Source organism: Monodelphis domestica, chromosome 6, assembly GCF_027887165.1.
Source record: "Monodelphis domestica isolate mMonDom1 chromosome 6, mMonDom1.pri, whole genome shotgun sequence".
In the NCBI taxonomy this organism is placed as follows: Eukaryota; Metazoa; Chordata; class Mammalia; order Didelphimorphia; family Didelphidae; genus Monodelphis; species Monodelphis domestica.
Window position 1 is genome coordinate 118354121 of NC_077232.1, and position 26200 is coordinate 118380320.

General features: G+C 32.4%; 1 protein-coding gene across 1 annotated transcript in view; it reads right to left on the reverse strand.

Moving 5' to 3' along the window:
* Window positions 1-448: 448 nt before the first annotated feature.
* ZC3HAV1L (zinc finger CCCH-type containing, antiviral 1 like) overlaps window positions 449-26200 on the reverse strand; it is a 116357-nt gene continuing 90605 nt past the window's right edge. Inside the window, exon 2 of the mRNA XM_056803797.1 lies at window positions 449-633. Coding sequence (XP_056659775.1) covers window positions 449-633 — 185 coding nt within the window. The remainder of the gene's footprint in view (window positions 634-26200) is intronic.

Consider the following 26200-nt stretch of genomic DNA (forward strand, 5'->3'; position numbering starts at 1 on the left):
AAATGTCTATTGTCAGAAGGCAGAATAGTAAGGGCTAGGCAATGGGGGTTAAGGGACTCATCCAGGGCCCCACAGCTGGGAAGTATCTGAGGCCAGATTTTAACCCAGGACCACATGTCTGTAGGCCTGGCTCTCAGTTTGCTGAGTCACCCATTTGCCTCCCCAATGTTGAATCTTTGGGCTGAATCTTTCTTCTGGCACACAGGTAAAATCAATGAAATTACCAGAACAGTCAAAAGGTATCCTTTTAAACAGTCCATTACTTTTTATGTTTCTGTTTGAAAAGTCTGTTTCTTCTCTCCCCCTGCTATGAACCCCCTGTGGTCAATACCCCCATCTACCTGGAGGCTTAGCCTAAGGGAAAATTACCCGTTCTCCTTTCCCTCTCCTCTCTCCCCTCAGCCCACTTGGCCAATACTGCTACCAGCTGGTCGCAATGAGTCCTGAGCTATGTGCTCCAAAGATCTGGGTGATGAGCCGGCTGGGGTCGAGCTCCTGAGTCTGGGGCTGGGGTGAGCAGGGCCGGGGCCAGAGCCAGAGTGCAGACAAGCAGGGCCAAGCAGAGTGGGCAGCCAGGGTGGGGCCGGGAGAAGTGGCTGTCTGAAGCAGATGGTGGTGGCAGGCAGGCAGAAGCTGATCAACAGCTTTGAGAGGGTAAAAAAAGAGACAAGCAGGGCCGGGAGCTCGGGCACCAGGTGAGAGGCTGCAGAAGCAGGAGCAGGAGAGGGCCACAGGCAGGAACTGATCAAGATAGTTTTCTAAAAAGCATATTGGACAGATGTGGCTTAAAAAAAATTCTAGGCACTAGCTATAAAGATTAAATCAGAAGATTGAGAGATTTTTTTTCCCATTAGGTCACCAACTGTAACAGTTAAAATTTAGGGGAGACTGAGGCAGGTAGAAATTAGTTTCTCTCTGCAAGGAGTATTATATTTTTTAGAGGTTTATTAGAGATTAAGGATTAAAGAAAATACAGGATAAGGAAACGTGCCTAGGCCAGAGGCCTAGATAAGACCTCACCTACATTATGGAAAAAGCCACATCTGCTCCAAAATGGAAGTTCAAAAAGAAAGACCCAAAAACCTTTGCCACCAGGTTAAATACCTTCTTGATCTCAGCCCAGGTGAGATTACAAAGCATTCTGGGGAAGTGGAGCAAAGGCTTGTGGGGATTGAAGTCCTGGATTCCAGTCCATTTTTACACCAGGAATGTATACACCCCTACTTAAGGATTAAGTGTTGAGGAGGATGGCCTATGACCGACATGTGCTAGCTAGTGACAAATAAGAAACAACTGACAAACCCCCTGGGCTGTCCTAAGTCAAGCTTAAGCTACCATTGGTACATGTGAGATTCAGGAAATGATGTAAAGAATCGTCTATATATTTCACTTCCTGTCTCTCTTTCTCATGGAGATGTTGGGTTCTTTCAGCTTTGGGAGCTTGTGGTGGCATTCTTAGTGTGTTTGCTGAGTGGTTTAGGCTGATTCCTCTTTTTCTTTACCTCCTAAAGCACTATCCTCCTAGGAGGCCCCTCATCTCGGAGGAGACCTCATGGCTGGAAGCCAATCTAGATTGAGAAGGCCCCTTGGCCTAGGCCTCTGAATTTGTATTGGCTTGCCAGAGCAATCCAATTCCCTTTCCTCTCTCTCTTCTTAATTTCTTCCTTCTATTGTAATTAAACCACCATAAAAATCCCAAACAGATGTGAGTATTTTATTGGGATTTAATTTTAATCCCTGGTGACCATTAGTTTAATATATTCAGTCAACAACCCTAATTTTACCCCTTACAATGGGAAAGCCAAAAAAATACAGTATCATAAAAATGATAATTATACCTTCATTAATTATTCAGTGCCATATCAAACTATCCAAAATATTTAATTGAATGAGAAAAATAACAAAATTCATATAGAAAAACAAAAGATTTATAATATTAAGAGATTAATGAAAAATATGAAAAATAAAACATGAATGAATATAGCCTAGCTTTACCAAATCTCAAAATTATTATAAATCATCAATCGTCAATAGAATCTGGTACTAGTTAAGAAATAGAGTGGTGGATCAACGCAATGGTAAATGACCATAGTTGCCTAGTGTTTGACAAACCCAAAGATTCAAGCCAAAAGACTAACTCACCCTTTGACAAAAAACTCCTGGGAAAACTGGAAAATGTCATGGCAAAAACTATGCATAGTTCAAAACCTCATGCCATTTACCAAGTTAAGTCAAAATGCATACATGATTTACAAATAAAATTTTAAAATGTCATAAACAAATCAGTGGAGCATAAAACAGTTTACCTTTAACATCTTTGAGTATAGGAAGAATTTAAGTCAAAATAATAGGTAGAGAACATTATGAGATATAAAATATATAAATTTAACTAGATTAAATTAAAAAGGTTTTGCATAAACAAACAATGTAATCAGGATTAAAAGGAAAACAATGAGCTGGAAAAATCTTTATCCCAAGTCTCACTGACAAAACCACAAGAGCTTCATTTTGAAAATAAAGAACTTAGACAAATTTATAAGAATACAACGCATTTCCCAATTGACAAATGGTCAAATAATATGAATAGGCAATTCCCAGGTAAAGAAATTAAAATTATCTTTAATTATATGAAAAAATGCTCCAAATCATTATTAATTACAGAAGTATAAATTAAAGCAACTCTGTGGTATTACTTCATATATGGCTAACATGACAAAAAAGAAAAATGATAAATATTAGAGGGGATATGGAAAAATTGGGAGATGTACTTTTGGAGGAGGTGTGAACTGATGCAACCATTCTGGAGAGCAAGCTAGAACAATGTGCAGAGGGCCATAAAATTGTACATATTCTTTGACTTAGCAATACCAATACTAAGAAGAGTAAAGAACTTATTTGTACAAAAATATTTAAAGCAAGCAGCTCTTATATGATGGCCAAAAATTGAAAACTGAAGGGATGTCCATCATTTGGGCAATGGCTCTACATATTGTGGTATATGATTGTAGTGGAATGCTATTTTGCCAAAAAGAAAGAGAAACAAGATGATGATTATGAAAAAATCAATAAACACTTATATTAAGGAGAATAAATATAAAAAATGTTATGAGTAGTAACAACAATAATGTATGATGATCAACTGTGCATGTGACAATAGAATCCAAATAAAGATTGAAACATACCATTCTTAACCCTATTTCCTCAATGATTTTTCTCTTGTGGAAGGTAAATATGTCTTTTTCCACAGATTGAATAAAAAAGTATGATATGATAACAAATGTACAACTGATATCATATTAACATCTTACCTGCCTTTTGGGGGGAAGGCGAAGGATTGGAGGGAAAGAACATGAATTACAAGATGTCAGAAAAAATGTTAAAAATTGTATTGATGTGAGCTGGAAAACAATGAAAATATAGAAATAGAAAAAAATTATATTGTAGTTATTGGGTAAAGATCACCATCTCCATAGACTTAAGTAAGGTCAATATTGATGAATGATTTAGAAATAGTGATACTATAAGCAAATTTGGGGAGCACAGAATAATTTATCCATTAGATCTACTGATAGGGGAAGAATTTAGGGCCAAACAAATGTTAGAAAATGTTATAGGAAGTAAAATAGATCATCTTTATTATATTGAACTAAAATAGTTTAATAAAAAAAAGAAAATCCAATGAAATCAAGATTAAAAGAAAAACAGAAAGCTGGGGAAATTTTCAAAGCATGTTTCCCAGATAAAAATCTCATTTCTCAAATATATAGAGAACCAAGTCAAATTTATATAAATAGAAGTCATTATCCAATTGATAAATAGTCAAATTATATATGTGTGTGTATGTATGTATGTATGTATAGGCAATATTCAGATGAAGGAATCAAACTAGTTATAGTCATATGTAAAAATGCTCCAAATTACTCTTGATTAGAGGAATGCAAATTAAATGAATCTGGGGTAGAATTCAAATTTGCTACTATGACAAATAAAGGAAAATGACAAAATCTTGGACGGGATGTGGGAAGTGGGAAACTAATACATTATTAGTAGATTTGTGATTTGATCCAACAATTCTGGAGAACAATTTAGAACTATAGACAAAGAGTTCTAAAACTATTCATATCCTTTCAATTAGCAAAAACCATTCCTAAGTTTGTATACAAATTTGATTTTTAAAATGGAGAAAGGCATTTATTTGTACAAAAATATTTATTACAGTTCTTTTTGTGGTAGCAAAGAATATGAATTTGAGGGATTGTCCTTCAAGTAAGGAATGGGAAATATCTAGAAAATTTGTATATGATAATGACAGATGACTATTATGTTATCAGAAATGAGAAATTACATGACTCCAAAAAATTGAAAAGATTTATGTGAACTTATGCAAAGTGGAGTGACCAAAACCAGAAGAACACTATATATAGTGACATCATCATCATTATTATTATTATCATTATTATTATTATATAAAAACACCTTTTATTCTGTCTTAGAATCAATACAAATATTGGTCCCAAAGAAGAAGAGCAGTAAGGGCTAAGCAACTAGTGTTAAGTGACTTCTCCAGGGTCACACAGCTAGAACATGTCTGAGGCCACATATAAACCAAAGACCTCCCATTTCTAGGCTTGACAGTGTATCAACTGAGTCACCTAGATGCCTTTCTAAGCAATATATTATGAATGTAGCCCAATTATTTTTAGCAATGCATTGATCTGAGACAATCCCAGTGATACATCAAAAATTCCATTTGCCTCCAGAGAAAGAACTTTTGGAGTACAAATGCAGAAAAAGGCACACACTATTTCATTTTCCTCTTCTTCCTCCTTTTTGTTCCTTTGAGATCTCTTCCACAAAATGACTAATAGACATTTTTTAAACAAATTGCACATGTATAATCTACATAACATTGCTTACCATCTTAGGGAGCATGGAGAGGTGGGAACAATTAATGGAGGGAGGTTGAAATGGAGAAGGAAATTTGGAACTCAAAATTTATAAAAATGAATTTAAAATTGATTTTATATTTAATTGGGGAAAAATGAGTACTAAAAAAGAATACTCAGATCCAAATCATAGCTTAACTATTTTAGGTTTAACTCCATAACCTATAAATTACAGATGATAATATCTCAGCCTGTAAAAATTAAATCATATTTCTAATAATAAAATATTATATTTCATGAGTTTTATTAAGGATCATTAAAAAATCAAGGAATAAAGATGATACAAAATAAAAACCACGTGCCCATGGCTGATTAGCCTGCTTAAAATCCCCATGCTTAGCTTACCACTATACTTGCTACATCATTGCAAAGGAAGGAAGAGCTTGTGGGAGGTGTTACTGCCAGTTAAATACCAATTGTGATCTCGCCAATATGGAGACTCAGGAGAGATTATAGGGAATTCTGGGAACTACCAAGGACTTCTGGGGAATGAAATCTAGGGTTCCAAATCTCCATTTATACAAACCCTACCTTCAAATGAACTCAAAATAATATTACCTCTGGTAAATATTTTCAAACCTGTTAACATGTAGTTTCTTTGAAGCTTCCAATATTTTGTTCTGCCATTTTCTCTCTCATAAAGGTATTATTTTCTAACTTATTTTATAATTTATTAGTGTATTTGGAGGGAACACACTTAGGAACACACACACAAAGGAAACAGGCAGTATATTTTATTTTATTTTTTAATTTTTTAAAATTTAATTTATTTAGTCAATTTAGAACATTTTTCCTTGATTACAAGAATCATATTATTTCCCTCCCTCCCCTCCCCCTACCCTTCCTGTAGCTGACACTTAATTTCACTGGGTATTACATGTATAAATCATCAAAACCTATTTCCATGTTGTTGGTGTTTGCATTAGGATGTTCATTTAGAGTTTACATCCCCAAACATATCCCCTCGACCCACGTAATTAAGCAGTTGTTTTTCTTCAGGCAGTATATTTTAAAATGGCATTGTCCATGCTAAAAGAAGATAACCACTTGTATATTCCTCATCTTCAAACTCTTCTGTATCATCAGGTTCAGAAGCAAAACTTTTAATAAAACTCATTAAAAAGCTTACATGATGCTGACTCAAGCAATTGGAAATCTAGTTTTAAATTAGAAGCTATTATACAAGTCCACAGTGAAGAAGCCTATTCCTTATCTTCTTTGCATGCCCCACATAACTGATCAGAGGGTGGGGATCCAATTTGAAAAATCATTGACAATGATAATATAAACAGGACTCAGATTTTAAATTAGGACTAGCCTCAATGGCTCTGCATTTTTTAAAATAGAAGATTGATATAAGGTCATTTTTATTTCTTTCCTGACTTGTGCTTTAAATGAGCCTGGGTGTGGATGTGGGTCAGGGTATATAGGAGGGACAGAATCTTAAATGACAAATGGATAAAATGTAAGTCATCCTTAAATCATTTCCTTCAACTTTTTTTTTCAGTATGATTTAAATGTCTTATAGTTCTCTGTCATCCTTCTTCTCCAATAAAATGGGAAACAAATTTTGCAGATTATTTTGGGAATACTTATGTTAAGTCAAGGGAATATTTTAAATTTGGAAATTCAGATTTTAGAGCAAGTTTTCACAGAAGTTAACCTTAAAGAAATATTATGTAACAATCCCCATATTAGGGAAAAGCCCAAGATTTTCCTTAAGCTAAGGAATGTATATACACATATCTATATGTAAGATATGTATATGTATATATAAATTTATATACATATGGATGGATAGAAAGCATTGTTTGCTTTACCCTAAAATTCCAAAACAGAAAAAAAAATTGATGAAAAGCACCTATATTATAAGATAATCTGCACTTGGATGGCCAGCATTAGAACAAATGCATAGACTCACAAACACACACACACACACACACACACACACACACACACACACACACACCTGACTGAGGTCATGAAGAAAAACTTAGAATTGAACAGAAAGAACAGAGTTAGTTGGGATGCATTTATTAATAAAATGCATTGTGCTTTCAATGTTCCCAAAATGTTTTTTGAAATGAAAAACAAGAACATTTCATAAGCACAGTTATTCTTAACAACATTACTATATGGCACAAGATTTTATAATACTGTAATTTGAAAAGAATCAGAGTTGTGGGTGCTCTAAGAGGCAATAGAGAAATATATGTTGGTTGTAGATGACATTAAATTGCCTATAATTATATAAGCTTAAGAAGTGGCATAAGGGAATGAAAGAAAGTCATGATATGGATAGATGAGATGGCTCAGTCATGTAATTAGAACATGTACTTTTTATCAGTACATATCAAATATATACATGTGTGTATATAAATATATATATATATATATGTAGAGAGAGAGGGGGGAGTGGGGAGGGAGGGAGGGAGAGAGAGTAGGGGGCAGAGAGAAGACAGGCTTCTGGCACATGGGTGGATCTTCTAAGGGGGTTCAATGAATAATCATAGAAATAATTGTATGGGATGTAAAGGAATAGCAGGGCTGTGATCTGCATGATGGTAGCAAGGTAACTTGGATGAGATCAGATCCCCAGATCTAGAATTAGAAAGATAAGGAAACTGGGGTCATAAAAAGAAATGCCCCCCCAACCCCTTATGTCAGATTTTTAAAAAGATACAAAACAATGATTTAAATTCCCAAATTCTATTCCAAATTCAGGGCTCTTTCACTAGGATAATGTTTCTTTTATAGATCAGGTAGTAACACAAATTTTTATTCTCAGAGTCCATGATAGTTCTCAAAAACATGTCTTTTGCAATTTGGATAAAAGTAGCTCAGAGCAAAAAAAGACAGAAGAACATTTAAACACAACCCCAAACATCACCAAGAATTTCTTTTGTAGTAGATGACTAATTATAGGTCACCTAGCCTCTTTTCAAATATTTCAAATATGTCCCTAAGGAAGAGCTCTCTACTTCCGAGGATGGTGCATTTTACTTTGGGGGCAGTTCTAATTGTTAGGAAATTCTCTTTTAAATCCATCTGAAATTTACCTCTTCATAATCCCTGCCGATTACTCCATCCTGCTTTCTGGTATCAAGCTGAATAAATCAAAAGACATCTTCTAACATAAAAAGCCACTCATATTTTTGAAGATAACTGCCAAGGTATGCCTATTTTCCTTTCTTCAGTCCTAACATTTCTAATTATATTACTTTATACGACATGGTATCTCAGCGTTCCCTCTTTCACATTCCCTCGAATATTGGAGCCCTCTTCTGAATATATTTTAACTTCTCAGTGTCATTCATTGTAGGTGGTAACCATAACTGAACATAAAACTACAGGTATGGCTTAATAGGACAGAAGGTAAAATAGGATTATCACCTACCCTATATTGGATAATTTTTTTCCTATATTTGAAACATAATTAGGGAGAGAGTTCCACAAAATTGGGTATTTTTTTCTTGATTTTGTGTGAAAATCAGCATAATTTTATTTTCTGCTATATTTTTGTTAAAATGCCAGTAGAGGCAAAACTAGCTTACTCAGCTTAGCTTGGAAAATTTCAGATTTGTGCTTACAGGGAGATTGTCTGTGGAAACTGGACTTGTTTTTGTCTTTATGTCTGAAGTTTCTCTTTCTGCTCAATAAGACCTCTTGGAATTCCCAGCTCCAAAGGATTAGTTAAGGAACATTTTCTCTGTGAGTCCCCCTGGTATTCTCTGTACCAAAATGAGATTGTATTTACTTTTCAACATACTTTAAATTTACTTTTTTTCCCCTTCTGAGTGAATACAATCCTGATTCCTCCCTCATCCCACCTTGAAGAGAGGTACTGTTTTGTCCCTGACATGTACAGTGGCCCTGAATAAGAGATTTTGATAAACTTTCAAAGTGTAATTTTCTTGGTATAAAGAACTTGTGAATTAGGAGCTGTTTTAATGCTTTTGATGGGAGCCCGACTAAAGTCTTGGAAGGGTATTAGACTGGAAATACTTTAATGACCATTTCAACGTTTAAGATTCAATGGAGTCTAGTTGTTAAGCTACAGTCTAATGGAGTATATTGAAGTGAGATGACTATAATTAATATAACATTAGAATAGATATCAGTTAAGCTTGTGGGCTTGTAAGACTTTCTGAAGGCAGGTTAAGTGGGCATTCTGCCCTTGGAATTGTGGCTGTGGAGCATTATGTATGATTTATGATTATGTCTTTAGAGGGAAAAAACACTACAAAACTGGATTGGTGATGGTGTGGCACTGTGGCTGCCAGAGATGCCATTTGACCTCAAGATATAAACCAATAAATATAAGAATGTTACAAGCTGTGGTCAATCAACTGTGTTTATGATAAATTGCATTAACTTGGTCAATTACAATAGTTTATAGGATGAAAAGAACCCCAGAAAAGTGGGTACAAGTAGCACAAAAATGATGACTGGGAAAATGGAAAACATTTTTAGTTGCCCAACTTTACTCACTTTGTATCTGTTTTGTTTTGTTTCTACCCTTAAAATTCTGGCTAATTGTACAAGTTCCCATTATCATTGTATATAGCTCCAACACCATTGTTTTAAATAGTCAATAAACATTTATTAAGTGACCGCTATATATCCAGTACTGTTCTAAATGTGAGGATACAAAGTTAATGTAAAAGACAGTTACTATCTCAAGGAACTCATAGGTCAATGGGGGAGAAACATATAAACAGCTATGTTATAAATAAGTATTATTGGAAATAATGAACAGAGGGAAGCTATCATAATTGAGGGGTATCAAGAAATGCTTATACTATAAGGTGGGATTTTATCTGGGATATGAAGTTTGTCAGGAAGCAGAAAGTAGTAAGAAGAGTGTTCCAGTCTTGGGATAATCATTGTAAATGCCTGGAGTAATAGGATGGAGTGTTTCCTTGGAGGCACAGAAAAGAGGATAGTGTCACTTGATTCAATCAAGCAAGAGAATATGGCGGGATGAGTGGATGAGAAAGGTATAAAAAGACTAGAAAAATAAACAAATTCATTAAAAGCATTTACTGAAAACAACAGAAAAACCATCACTTAATTATTTTAAAGTATGTTCTTATAATAAACTATCAGTACAATTAGATTTGCTTAAAAACTATTTATATATAAATTAATTAATTTTAAAGAATAAAAAACTTTATAAACTTTTCATCAAAGGTTTTCTTAGGATTTTTTGTTGATTCATTCTTACTCTATTTCTTTATCTTATATATAGATATATGTAAATAATTATATCTTATTATATTGATCCCACTTCATTTATTTTGCAATATTTCATAAAGTTTTCCTACAGATGTTTAAAACTTTTCATGTACCAAGATTTGCAGAAAATTATATTTGCTATTATTATGTTTACTATTATATATTATTTCTCTTAACTGTAGCACATTTCATTTTAGTCATCATGTACTATTTTTTCTCTTGTTAATGTGCTGAACTCTTTCTACAGATAATTTCTTTAACTAAAACCAGTAACAAAGAAAGTAGCCTTACTTAACACCCCAATCCCAATGTTAGAGAGCCACCATATGCATTTACATTTTCTGCATTTAACCAAACTTTTTATTAACTCTGTTAGACTAGTCTTTCAAATGATGCTGGCACATCCAATGTGTATGGTTGTGGGAAGAGAAGTCTTAGACATCTGGGGACATTTCTTTTCAGAAAACCAAATTATAAAAATAAAATACTGTACTCATATCTAAAGATATAATTTTTTATTGATACTTTTTTTGAGAAAATTACATTTAAGGTAAAGTTCTTTTTAAAGCAATTTAATTTACTTACATGAATGATTTTCAATAAATTAATGGAAGTAAATGTAACACTAATTTTTTAGGCTGATCGTTATCAAAATTAAAAACAACATACTAAAATATTCATTCAGTAGACTCCATTAGAGAACATGTCATGAGCTCATACCCGTTGAAACATCATAAAATATTTCCAGTATTCTAGAATGTGACAAGCCCATTATGAGTTAATTTAATGCACAATATTTTTGCAAATACATACAAGTTTTATTATTTTCAGGAATTAAAAGCCATTCATAAAAATGGTTTATAAGAAACAAGCTTAATTAAGTCATTTTCATTCCCTGGTGACAGTCTTTACACTTGATTGAAGACATGAACTGAATAAGCACCATCATTTTAAATAATTTTTAACATGTCCTCCTAAATACAGTAAACATGATGGTATTAAACTAATTCACACTTATGTTAAGGAACTGGTCAGAATAGAAGCTTGGTGTACATCATAATCTTGAAAATGTTATTACAAATGGGACACACATGGGAGAGATATGCAAAGTGCTTTATTCATGTTGCAGATCCAGGGTTAAGCAGGATAAATAAAATCATATTCTGCAAGTTTTTTATCCCTTACATGATTTTGCCTTCAGAAAATTTCACACAATGACATCACCACATAATTTTGATGCTTTGTCCAGAAACTCAAGATAAAGAATTCAGAGGAAAAAAAGATTTTACTTAAATAGAAGTAAGAGTCATTTGTATATCAGCTTTGAATTATATTTTCTTCTAAATTTGAGTACTTTGTATTTCTTCAATATTTACTTTTAATTGTTTAATGGTTATTGTTTTTTCCATTTACATTGTTGTAGTCATTGTTAGTTGTCATTTTCTTGGTTATGTTGACTTTATTCTTCATTGGGACATATAAGGCCTTTCATCTTTCTCTTTATAATTATAGTCAACATTTCTTATAGTATTAATAATATTCAATTAAATTCACAGCCTCAGCTAAGAGATATGAGAAGATATCATCCTCCCCCACAATTTTGTAGAGATGGGAAATAAAGAGGTATAGAATATTGCATATATAATCAGATGTTTTCATTGATTTAAAAATGTTCTCTTAAAATTATTATATGGGAATGGTTCTTTGGAGGGGAAGGGATAATGGAATATATTTAGGTAACATAAAATAAATTATAATAAAATATTATTTTAAAAATGAAAATTCCCTGCACTAGTTCTACCCAGGTAACATTTTTTTTATGTGAGATGTGTCTATGTTCATATGTACTTTAAGGTGTAGACAAGAATAGAGTATTATCATTGTAGATTCTAGTTAAATTTAGTTGAATCTAGAAGAGACTTTGGAAGTCTTCTCTGCCTTCATTATTTTTAAGAAGACAAAAAATGGTGAAGTGAGAAAATTATTGTCAGTGGAAGACCTAGATTATACTTCATGAATTTTTAATTTTAGGCATTCCTAGGATGCAATCATGAGATCTTTTTACATTTCATTTTCTAAGCAGCATCATGGAATTTCCAAGTCAAGAGTTGCAACAGGGTCTAGTCTACTGATATCTACAATATCCTATAGATAGAGGTCTTTTAACCTGAAATAATGAGTAAAAGAAACCTGAAATGTCCTGAAACAACCTATTTTATTTATTTATAGTTATGTTTTTTTAATTCTATAAATTACTAAATTACTATATAAATATTAAATCACTTTAGCCTAAAAAGAGGAAAATAAATATCTTATAATCATACAGTTTAGCCTTAATTCTTTAAAATATTCAAATTGAAATATTCAAAAATATACAAATTCAAATCCATATCCGTCCCCAATAACTTTTAGTAAAGTCACCTCCTTTACTAGTTAACTCCTAATTCCTAGATTCTTGGAATTTAAGCCTAGATAGGTTCTTATGAGCTTTTGGGTAAACCTTATTAAGGTGATAAAATCTAAATAGTGTAATTATAGGATGATATAATGAAAGTAATCATTTAAAATAATCACAACATTAAAATATTTATTTGAAATAAAATACAGAAATACAAAATCAGAGTTAAGAGATCAATTTTATCCCATTCACTTCCAAACATGAAAAAGAAAAAACAAACCTTCTACAGCATTCATTATATGTAGCTTGTACAGGTTCTACTTGAGGAACTTACTGAGAAAGTCCCATTGTTAAGGTAGTTAGTTATATTTCATTTACTTGATGCAATCAGTGGAAAACTGCCACAGGGAAATTTTTCATTAACCAGGCCAGTCAATATTCTTAAATTCCATCATTGCTAATTGATTATATTAAGGGTTCAACAAGACATGGATACATTTTGAATTGAACTGATACAGCATGTACATCAATGATCAAATTTAGTAAATTGCATAGAGATTTTAATGATCTGCTATATGATATTTGTGCAACAATTCAACCTTTTCACATAAATATTCTCAGTGAAATTCTAAAGGGTTGTGAATCTCGGAACATCATCATTTCTGAGAGTTGAGTGACTTTAATAAGTTACAGTAAGGCTCAAGAGACTAGATGCATATTTAAGGGATGAAAAATACACAAGAATAATCAATGAAATAATCCCATGCCCTATCTATCACTCTTATGTCCTAAGTCTTATTTCCTATTATAACAACATATATATTAAGAAAAAGAAGTAGTCTGAGTCTGGGTCAAGAATAAGATACTCCATTTCACTGATATTCACAATATATAAAATATATATAGGATAATTGAACAGATTGATGGATTACTTGTGGAAGATTTCAGAAAGAATATGTATAAAAATCAGATGGGATGAAAAGATATGGGTGTATTTTTATCTTCACTAATGTAGAAAATGCCCTTCTTCCTGAGGCTGTAGATCCATAGAAATTTGTGGAATTTGTTACCCAATTACAATACAAATAAGTTTTGATGAAACATCTCCTAACCCTCTCATATTACAGTCCTCTAATATATCCAAACTTGCTTACTAAGTATTCTTAAATATATGTCTTCTTCATTTAAGGATATATTCATATATTACAGATAGTAAGAAAATAATGCATATATGCTGAATTGTCACATTAAAGTCTTTTTTTTTGTTTGTTTGTTTATTCAACAGGCCTTAATGATTTTTTAAGTTTAAAATTTCAAGGGGGGTTTTCTTCTTAGAATACTTTTCTCTCTTCCCAGCTGTGTGACCCTGGGCAAGTCACTTAACCCCCATTGCCTAGCCCTTACCACTCTTCTGCCTTGGAGCCAATACACAGTAAATACTCATTTTCTGCACTTAGTTTTTACTCTTGATATTATGAACCATATTAACTTATATATATTTATATATGTGTACATATATATAAATATATATATATATATATATAACAATTATTTAATACATAGCATAGGTTCCTTTACATATTCACATTTGTCATTTTTTTGGAATATGCCTTACTTCCTCAGTTAGAGTAAAAGAACGACAATGACATGGAGAGTGCCATATTAATTTCTAAACTATCACCAATTCTTATGCCTTGGAAATAGTAAATTTCCATTGTTGGTATTGATTTGGATTACTTCATATGTAATCTATTTCAGATATATATTTATAGAGGGAGGTAAATAGTTATATGTTTCAAAATTTATTAAAATAAACATAGCATGAAAACTTACATTTGTTCAAGAGAAGTTGTAGAGCCTGTTTTATCTAGGTAGGTTTGTGGTAAACCATGGGACAGTCAATAAATATTTAAGAATAGTTTTATTCCTCTAGGCAAATACCTTCAACTTAAAAGGTTTGAGTATAACAGAAATCATCAGTAATGTATAGATGTATACTTCAATAAATAATATAACAACATTATATGTAATAAACATATATATATCACATGTGAGTGTGCATTCATTTGTGTATGTGTATACATACATGTGTGTACACATATAAATGTCCTATACAAAACAGTACAAAAATACAAGCCGGCACCAAAAAAAAAGAATAAGAACCCTTTTTCAAAGACAGTAAAGTGATTACATCAAAGAAGCTTTATTTGTGGCTTAAGATCTTCATGCGAGATACTGAATGTAATACTACCCTGACTAACTGCTATTTTTATGAGAAAAAAGTAATCCATAGTGAGTTAAAAATTCTATAAAGTAGGGAAGAATCAAATAGAATATCTAAGACATCACTGTAGGACTAAGATTTATAAGTCAGATGATACATTTCCATAGTTGCATGCATTATTAAAAATATAAAAGAGTACTATAAATTAAGTACCAGCAACTGCCTTTCCTTCTACCTGCTCATACATATAATTTAGTTAGGCAGTATATCATTATCTAAAAACCTCTAGCAAGATAGACTTTTGGACTTAATTTCTGCTTTCATAGTGGTTTAGATTTATTATGGCATGAAGTAACCCTTTGCTTCAATGTACAATGTATTTTTTTTTTTTTGCCCCTGGTGTCTTAAATCCATTCCTTTGTTTTCCCTTGTTTCATCAGTATAGACTTTTCCCTTTAATGTTTGGTTGGATATGGATACTTCTCTAAGTCCTGTCAATTTCTTGTTTTCGACTTGTTTGGTGTGCTATCAAAAATTCCATAATATACACTATGAATTATCAACTTTATGTTAATAGTAATAACAATAACTGCCATGTATATAAAACTTTAATGTCTGTAAAACACTTTACACATATTATCTAATTTGGTTCTAATAACGACTTTAGGAGGCAAATGCTAGTATCTACATTTTATTAATGAGTAAAAGAAGACAGAGGGGTAAGTATTTGAGGCAGGATTTTAAATAAGGTCTCACTGACTCCAAGCCCCGGCACTCTAACCAGCTGTCACTACATATCTCATAAATGTACAATAGGGGTTTACAAAAAGGAAAGTAATTTTTTCATCCTATGTGGTTATCTTTTCTTATAATTTGGAGGCACCTAGAAAGATAGAGCACTATACTTGGAATGAGAAAGAACTGAGTTCATATCTGGCTTCAGATACTTACTAGCTGTAGGAGATTAGGAGAGTCATTTTATTTCAGATTTTCCCACAATTTCCTGATCTTTAAAATGAGGATAACAATAGCACCTACTTCATAGAGATAAAAGGAACAAAGAAAACATGTTCAAATTACTGTACAAATCTTAGTGCTGTATATTTGATAGCTATTATTAGAAATTTGTTGTGCAGGATCTTGAACATCCAAATGGATAAAAGAAGTCTTTTCTGATAAAAGGTTTATAAATAAATTTGTCAGATTTCAAAAAGGGGAAAATGCATATATATATATATATATATATATATATATATACATTTAAAAATAAGTGGGAGGCAAAATGTTTTATTTATTTTATTTATTTATGCTACTCCTTTGCTATGCTAACTGAGGTAAATCACTAGGCCTTTCTTGGTGTCATCTTTATAATCCTTCAGCTATGTGACACAGTGGATAAAATCCTAGACCTCGAGTTAGGAAGTCCTGAGTTAAAACTCATCCCTAAACACTTATGACCTGTTTGAACCTGGGCAAGTCACTTAGCCACTGCCTATTTTGGTTTCCTTAACAGTAAACTCAGGATAATAATAGCATCTCTTTCCCAAGTGTATTATGAGGACCAAATGAAATAATATTTGTAAAGTATTTAGCACAAGAACCTGACATGTAATGGGCACTATAAAATTGTTAACTATTATTCTAATTATTTTCAGTGAGTATATTGGATTAGATATATGAGATTCTTTTCAGTTACTGTGTGCTTTTTATCAATTATTATTCACATTTAGTCATGTGAACAGTAATTCTAGAGAAACATGAGAAACCATAGTGGATAAAGGCATTGATAGTAATAGTAACCATGAAGGATTCTTTAACTCAGCAGTCATTGAACCCTAAATTTGAATGAATCAAACCCTTTAGGTATAACTGACAGTGTTTTTTGGTTTAACAACTGTTTATATATTTTACCTCATTTCTTCTCCCTACTCTCTGCTTTTTTCAGATTTGGAATCTGAAACTAAGGGAAATTAAATTACATTTCCCAAAGTCGCAAGGCTGGGATCATCAATTCACTCAAAGGAAAGTACTTTAGTGAAAATTAAGCTGTTCAGAAGAAGGGGCATCTGAAAGCCAAAGAGGACTAAGCAGAAAAAAAAGGTAATTCATCATCTAGTTCCATCATTGGAGTGAAATGTCATGAAACTATATTAAGTGGTCAAGCAATAATAGCATGGAGGGTGGGGTATAGGGTCATTTGCTCCATTTCACCTTTTCTAAATGGAAGAACAAATGATCAAGTTCCTAAATGATAAGCATTACCAGAGACACAGTACAAGAAGGATGTGACTGTGTATTGTCAGAAATAGGAGTAGGCAGTCTTGAATAATGGTGCTTGCTAAGGTTTATTGAAAATATAGAATAAAAATGTTATGATTAGAGGTAGCCACATAGAATACCTTGTACTGCATAGATATTTAATGACTATATATGAGATTTTTTTATATTGAGAAAATGCAAGACTTTTTAAGATTATTTAACCTGAGGAAAAATTAGAGGTAAAAATATATACAGTGCTACAAGCAAGCTTTATAAACTTTTTGCATATAATTGTCCATTGTGATATGCTGGAAATAAGATGGAAGATGCAGATTTAATATCTGTCTCTGATGGTTACTACTTGTCATTCATTAGAAGGCAAGACCTATCTTTTGACTTTTTTTTATTTACAGTTCTTATCACAATGTCTGGAACACAGAAGGCACTTAATATTTTTTAATTGGCTAACTTTAGCAAGTCACTTAGCTTTCCTAGCAAATAGTTTCCTTTTGTTTGAAATATAGGCATTGGCCTACATGGTATTTGAGATTCCTTTTAGCTCTTAGTTCAGGATCCCAAGAACAATTCTAAAGGTAAATAGTATGGGTAGAAAGTTCTTTGTTTTAATGGCAAGTAAAGTGAAGCTATGAGAATCCAAGATATTTGCCCAGGGTCACTTGGCCAGTAAGTATAAGAGGAAAAATGGTAACCCAAATCTCTTTTGTTCTCAAATAGAGCACTCTTCTCCAAATCATGCTGCCCACATCAACTACATAAATTCAATTTTAAAAGCAAAAACAAGGCATAGTTAATGACCACCAGGAGTTTAAAATATATTAAGAGAAATAAACTCAGAAAAAGTGAATTCATAAAGGTGTCTGTGGTAAATGTCATATTAATGACACAAAAGAAAAAAAAAAGTATAATTTAAATCATTGTGATTGGAGAACATATCATTGAGGAGTTGTAGGTATTTCTGTATATGTCTTAACTCCTTTCAGAACCATAAGCTTTTTGAAATTAAGAAGACTGTATTTGATCATTCACAATACTGAACACAATTTCTTGCGAGCCCTTGATAAATATTTGTTGAATGAATGAAAAAAAACTCAAGGCCCTGAGAGAGAACACCTGCAGTAATGACTGTGGAGAGTCAGCTTATAAGAAAGCTAGAAGTCTGAGGTTTAAGCAAAAAGTAACAAAAAGAACAAGTGCTTCAGCAGAGACTGGGCCCAAATCAAGGCATTCCTTTCCTCTGTTCCTTTGTCCTATTGTTAAAAGTTAAAAGTCTATATTCTAGACCCACTTCTCCCTCAGATCAGGTGAGTGATTTTAATCCAGTCACTTCATCAGTTCTTACATGTAAAATGAAATGATCATACAAAATCATATTCCCTTAAGGTACAAAATACTATGAACCTTTATAAAATTGAATTTTGATGAGTATGAAGTAGTTTTAAGAATGCACCTATTAAAAAATAAAATGACACTAAAAAATCTTAAAGGTCCCCAGTTGAACCAGTTTAGGTAAGTGAGTTATTTTCAGGTTAGGTCATAGCTTTTCCTAATGTATTCCTATTACAAAGATACCTAAAAATACTCATTAGAAAAAAGCTTCTCATCAAGGTTACAAGTTATTATTTCTGGCTCTCCATTCTACCATCATTTTGTGGTGTCCATTTTCCTCACCCCACTAGGAAGATGGTTAGTCTCATCCATTTTGAGTGAACATCATTAAGGTTATCCTACAATAATTTTGGATTAGTATGGTCACCACAATATTATCGAAAAAACTGGAGCAACTGGAGGAACTCATAATCTGTAGGGGATCCTTCTGGAGAGAGCATAGAACATCTTTGACAGAACAAAAAAAAAGATAAGTGAGAAAAATTGATTTATATTATTTCTGTTGTATCATTCAAATGATCTTGTAGGATTTTAACATAATTATGGGAGCTTCCTTATTTGAGAAGTGCCTTTGAATCTTGAACATTCTCTATTGTATTCTTTTTTGGAACAAGTAAGAGAATGGTATCATGTATTGTTTACCATTCAGTTAAATGCATAATTTTGAACATATGTTTAATGGTGGTAAATTACTTAGGAAAACCTGTCCCTTCCATTCCCATACTTTCATCTAGAATATCCTTGATATTGTAAAGGATAATTTTATATTGTTTTGGGATGTTAGAGAAACACTGATAATTAATGAGTAAAAATCTTACCTTAGAATCATGGAATACTGAATTGAAGTCCTGTTTCTGCTCACAACAAATTCTAGGATATTTACTAAGACCTTATAACCTATACGGAGTTTGCAAATCTGTATCAGCAAAAGGAAATCTCACCTGGAAATTCTATGTTCTAATGAAAAACTAAATCCAGTCCATAATTTCTATTCTCTTTTGGGATAAGGATGACAATTGGTACATGATATAGAGCTCTCAATGCCCTTCTTTTGATAACAAAACTCAATTAGGGTTATTTTTATTTGTTTAGTATTATTTCTTCCCTCCCCTTCTATCATAAAACTTGATAGTTCAATTCTCACAAAACTATGTCACTTCATATATGAATTGCAATTCTTAACTTTATCTTGCTGAGTATCATTTTGGTTTCCTCATACTGCACATATGGTACTCATCTGTCCAATTATAAATGTAGTGATTCCATTGTCATCAATTATGACAATAGATTATTATAGAAATGCTGACCTATCTGTTCCATTTTCTATTTATTGCCTTCTTTTCCATTTCATCTATGAATTCATTTCAGTTCATCTGGATTAGTTGCATCACTTACCAAGCTTTTAGCATACTTTTTTTAAAATGACCACAACTTTTTTATCTTTTGTGAAGTGATATTATCAGTAATTTTAGCCACCTTGTGACTAAATAAGCTTATTCTCCAAAATAGTGCTTTTCTTGCCTTATATGTCCTTCTGTTTCTCAAGATGAACTATTCTCTAACTGAAGTGGCTTCTGAGCTCATTTGCCCCCTACTTGTGATTTTCCTACATAAGTTAGCCCTCCATTAAAATGGTAATAAAGTCAGTGACTAAATATTGAAAAATGAAAAATAGAACAAAATAAGTAGCTTATTTAAATAGGTCAAATTTAAGAGCTATACAAGTTTATCCTTCTCATCCTTATCTTTTCTTCTAATTTGAACTAGATTTTGACCTTCAATTTGATATGTTATCACATAGATACTTTATCTAGAAATGACATTGAAATCAAGCTGTTTCTTGTCATTTGGTAATGTATTACATATTATTCACTTTCTATAATACTCACAAAATCTGGTCCTTTATGACTTACTTCTTGAAAATATGATTAATGCTATAAATGCATGAAAAAATTGTACTCTCCTAGACTTTGGCCTATTTCTTTTTCTTAATCCTTAATTACCCATCAGAAGTTTTCATTGTCTTCCTATGTTCATCTACATGTTGAAATTCGTAGTATGAAATCGTGTATTGTTATGTTTAAAGGATCTTGTAAAATTTTCCAGATTTTAACTTTATCTTCTATTATTTATGTTGGCATTTAAATTGTAATTATCTTCATGGGGAACTTGTGAACCATCCCTCTATATAGCTGCAATTTTGTTATAGTACCTAGTGTCATTTATGTAGAGAAAGTTAATACTGAGGTGACTCAGGTCAGGGTAGTGTTAGATCCAGCAATTTAAAATTTTTCCATATGAGTATTTATGCCTCATAAATCACCAAACACTATAAATTAATACTTATTGTTTTGTTCATTGTCTACACTTATGAAAGAGATAGAGAACATTCTAATGATGCATAGTAAAATTTAATTGTGGATACACTTGTGATTTATGCAGAGTTGATTGTTAAACATTCAAAAGTATTATTGTTCAGTTTTCCTCTGTCATTGCATTGAGATTTCAGAATACAAAGAGCTACATTAATGTTTATAAATGATACGAAAATTGAAATTTTATATTTAAAAATGGGCACTCACTAAAAAGGACTCATATTTTAGTTAATAAATATTTTTATTTCATTTATTTGAAAATGTTGAATATGTTCAAGGTAATCAACTAGACATATTTTTATTTTAAAGCAAAATAAATAGCATCTGACCTCAAAAAGCTTATACTCTAATTGGGAAGATAGTTTATGTTCATAAAAGGTGACTACTAATTCAAGTTTAATGCTAATTGAGGGATGCTATAAGACACTAAATTCTATAGAATTTCAGGCATCAATTCTGTGGGTTTGTGGTATCTAGGTAAGGCTTTAAAAATGTTGAGATTTGAGCTGAATTTTGAAGGGTATAAATGATTCAGATAAGATTAGTTAGAGACTAGTGAATAAAATAATCAAGCAAAAAGGCATATGCTTAGCATCTAATGTGAGCAATTTGGCTGGAAAGAAAGTTTCAGGTTGAGGAACTATGAGCAAAAAAGGTGCAAAGTTAATAACATTTTTATTTTAATAATTTAATAAAATTCAATACATTTAAATTTAATAACGGAAGATCTTGAATGATTGTTTTGGGTGGTTTATATGTAACTAAAATCTTAGTTTAAATCAAGGTTTTCTGTACAATAGAAAGTTAAAATTTACCTATTAAGTTGCATTCAGTTTGGACTAGAAGGGGGACAGAGAATATTCAATTAAATGGGTATGGGATAATACCAAACCAAGCTGTACCCTTTATTATGTAAAACTACTCTGGAAATATCTTGAGAAGATTTCATATGAAAATTTCAACATATTTTACTTTTGGTCTTTTCTCCCCCCTCTTTTATGTCAATTTAGAAACTGAAATAGTATTTGGAGAGGGGGAAATTTTTTGAAAAAAGTTGATGATGGAGGGAACTGACATATTGAACTTTAAGTTTCATGAAAATGAATTAAATATGGTAAGGAATCTATGACTATACAAATATTTAAATAAGTCTTTCATATTCAGTATTAATACATTGGGTTACATAAAGAGGCTTGAATTCCAGTTCTGTCCCTGCTTCTAAGAGCAGAGGCAGAAAATTAATGGCACTGTTATCCACTTCACTTTCAGTGTGCTGCCCCACTTTACCATAGGTCCTTGTCAGAATATCTGGCGATTAATTTCAATTCTGATTACACATTAAGAGACTTTGCTATGGAGAAGAGTAGCCCAAAGACAGAATTAAATGGTGAGAAATAGAGATTGCACCATTTAAGTTTCATTTGAAGTAAATGTATATGTAAAGTCCAAAGAAGAAAAGATTTAAGGGGGTGTAGCATGATATTTATTTTTCTATTTGTACTATCAGTGGATCACACAGCACCTGACCCATAGAAGGTACTTAATAAATGCATATTGGTAAGTTGATTCAAGTATTTGAAGAGTTGCCATATGGAAAAAGAAATTAGATTCACTCTACTGGATCACAGAAGGCAGGGTCAGGAGCATTACTTGGAAGTCATAGGTAGATGGATTTAGGCTTAATTCAAGGGAAAATACAAATGGAGCTCCAGAAAGTTAGTGGGTTTGTGATTACCGGAGGAGGTTTTCACTTAGAGGCTGTATGCCTACTACTTAAGGATAAAATACAAAGTTCTTTTAAGGACAAGGTGAATGAACAAGATTTTAATATTCATTCTACTTCTTTGATTCTGAGATTCTGAACCTGCTGTGGATGTACCTTTCCATACATCTTCTCCAACAGAAAGCATAGTCTATTGTCAGAATTGTTTAAATGTGAAGCTAGTCCTTAGTCGCTGAATCTCTGTTGCTGAAAATATTTGAATATTATTATTTTTAAACCTTCCAACAAGTTTGAAAAAATGAAAAATTCAGTACTGCATGTTGATATCCACGAATATGCAGCTATGCAGTTCTAAACACTGACTTCCCTAAGATTTATTATGAAATAATTGGTTTTTAGAATCAGAAAGGCACTAGTGTTTGTTTGGGCCAAGCTATATTCCCTCAACCTTGACCCATGACAATATCCTTCATAGTTTATTACCATTCAGCTACCACTTGAATACTTTCAGTTATAGGTAGATCTCTACCTCTGAAGACAATTTCATTTTTAGACTATTCCATGTTTTAGATAAATTTTGATTAGTTTGAGGCAAAACTTACTTTCCTTTAACTATTATCCATTGGTCCTCATTATATACTCTGGAGTTTTATGGAATAAGTCTAATCCCTCTTCTACATGACAGTCTTTTAAATATGTGAAGACAGCTATCATATCACTGATAAGTAATTTCTTCTCCAGGCTAAATATCTCCAGTTCCTTCAAGGTTCTTAATATGACAAGGTTTCCAGACCTTTTAACATCCTGGTCATACTCCTTGGACATTCTCCAGTTTAATTCTCCCTTCCTTTTCTAAAATGTGGTGCCTAGAGCTGAAAACACTTTCCCACATGGGGTCTAATCATTATAAACTACATTGCAACTATTGTTTACCTTTTTTCTGACTGCTATCTTAAGAAGTAGTAGTAGTAGTAGTAGTATCAAAAATAACTAGTATGTCCGTAGATATGTATATATGTATATATGTGGCAGGTAGGTATTATATTTATGTGTGTGACATATAAATATGCACATTGCTTTAAGGCTTTCATAACATTTTACATCAACTATATCATTGGATTCTAATGAAATCCAAGATATATAAGATATATCCTTAGAACATGTATCTTTTCAGCCTTGCAATCCTTTCTTTTCTTATAAGAGGATTCCAAAATAGAATTTACTTTTCATAATTAAGGGAATTTAAAATTTTAGCTCAAGTTCAATTTTGACCTTATGCTATCTTTTGTAAAACATGAAATACATTTTCTTCTCTAAGCTTAAAATAAAATAGTTGGGTTGGGGTATTGCCTTTATGTCCTTTGTTAATTTGACTTGAATTCTCTACTGAAATATAACACCAAAGAAAGAAAATTAAATGATACAACATTTTGTTAATAAAAAAAAAAGTTCTTCCCTACCATCATTTTGTAGCTTCCTGAATCAAAAGTTTCTACTTGTATTTTTGTATATGAAAACAAGAAAATAATGTAAAAATAATTCCTTTTATTCCCCTTATAACCTCCCACCCACAATGTTTCTCCAGAATACAACCAGATTTATTTACATTTTTCCATGAAATAATTAGTGGAATACATCTCTTTTAGAATCCAATGTCCTTAAAAATATCCTATCTCCACATTATTGCTTGTACTAATGAATTACAGAAACAATGTGACTATCTTCCATTTAAAATTACATTCATTTCTTTAAGAGAGAATAAGGTATAATGGATTGTGTATCGGACTTTGGATCAGGCAGATTCAAGTTGCAATTCTACTTCAAGCAAAAATGTTCAATATGAACCTGGGCAATTCTTTTAACCTCTGTATGCTTAAGATGACTCCTAGAAATTCTTATCCAAGTCTTAGTGTTGGTAGAGGAAGTTTATAAGAACTTAAGTATAGAGCTGGAAAAAAAAAATCTCAGAGTCAATTTGCAAATAAAGAAATTAAAACCCAGTGAAATTAATCAATTTAATCAAATGTCAGAGGCAGGTTTTTGAAGCTCTGGAAATAGCAGATTATTAACATAATCATGTTATGCCTTGTGAATTCATCCAAATCTGAATACTCCCCTGAGATAAATGTTTTACATAAAAAAGCCTCTTGGGAATTGGAATTTTCCCTTCCCCTATTGCTTTAGCATGGAAGAAGATGAAGTTATAACACATGAATTTGGGACAAAAGCTATGAGATTTGGCATCATGCTGAGCTGAAGAGGAATCCTAGCCAGAAGTAATGTAGGAGACAAATAAGTAGAGATGGGAAGAAAGACCATGGCTGTTCAATGGGTTTGAGAGTATTCAGACGGTTTAGAGGAGGGATATGGGGCTGTGACATTATGTTTGTATTAAATGTATGAGACATAATGAACTCCTTCCATGCCAAGTGCATCCTTTTTGCTTTCTTCTCAACTGCCTCCCCCAAACTTTTAGGCTATAGAAAAGCAAAACACAAAACAAAGCAAAATTATTATTTTTCAACCTCTGGCTTAAAATCAATCAACACTGTGCATTTATTCCAAGGCAGAAGAGTGGTAAGGGCTAGAAAATGGGTGTAAAGTGAGTTGCCTAGGGTCACACAACTAGTGATTATCTGAAGCTAAATTTGAATCCAGAACCTCCATCTCTAGGCCTTACATTTTATCCACTGAGCCACCTAGATGATTATATAGTTGGAAAATCTTGAATCCCAGGACTATGTTCCCCAGAATTCCTTCCATATTTCCCAGCATCCTTTACTCTTCATTTATGTGTGTCTTTATGTAATTGTTTATACAATTCTGTGGCTCCTCCCTCTTTCTCTTCTTTCTTTCTCATGGCTTGAGTGAGTTAGCTCCCTTTTAACTATAGTTTTTTTTTATTTTTTTAATAAATTTTATAAATATAATACTTGAGGTCATTGTATATTAATTTTAATTCTTACATGACCCTTCATTCTCTTTTTATACAACAATTTCTTTCCAATAGAGGTGTGCCTTTAATTGAGATCAGAAAATGGAGGAGTAGCTCAGAGAGGTCTTTGTATGTCAGAGACTACCAACTGTAGGGATTCAGTTATAAGGAATCATGAAGATGTTAAAGATATATTCAAAAGCTGACTCTAATGAGCAAAGTGATCATGGGCCAGACTTATGGGTATATTTCTAATATTTCACATGATTGATTTCTGAATCCTTAAATTGGCTGGTTCTCAAATTTTGTGGAACTCAAACCTCTACTATTATCTGCAGTCTGGAAGGCTGGCAAGCAATTTGAATAGTTTCTTTGTAATGTCAAAGACATCCACTCAACATCTGAATGAGATGGTGCCAGTGTTCTGGAAGAAGACAGACTTTCAAATGAGCTTCTTACCTGGGCACTGGCTATATACCATTGTGTTGGTATCAGTTCCTTTATCTTGCAATTGATTGCCAATATGATACTAATATTTCTGTCATGTCACCTGTCTGATTGACATCCCACAACCCCCATTGCTACTTTCCTTAATAAAGGCAGTTCAGCTCACTCACACACTCTTGCCATCTGAGGAGAAGCTGACAAGCTGACCTGATGACACCAAGACAATGTCTTGTCTCTGAGTTTCTTGT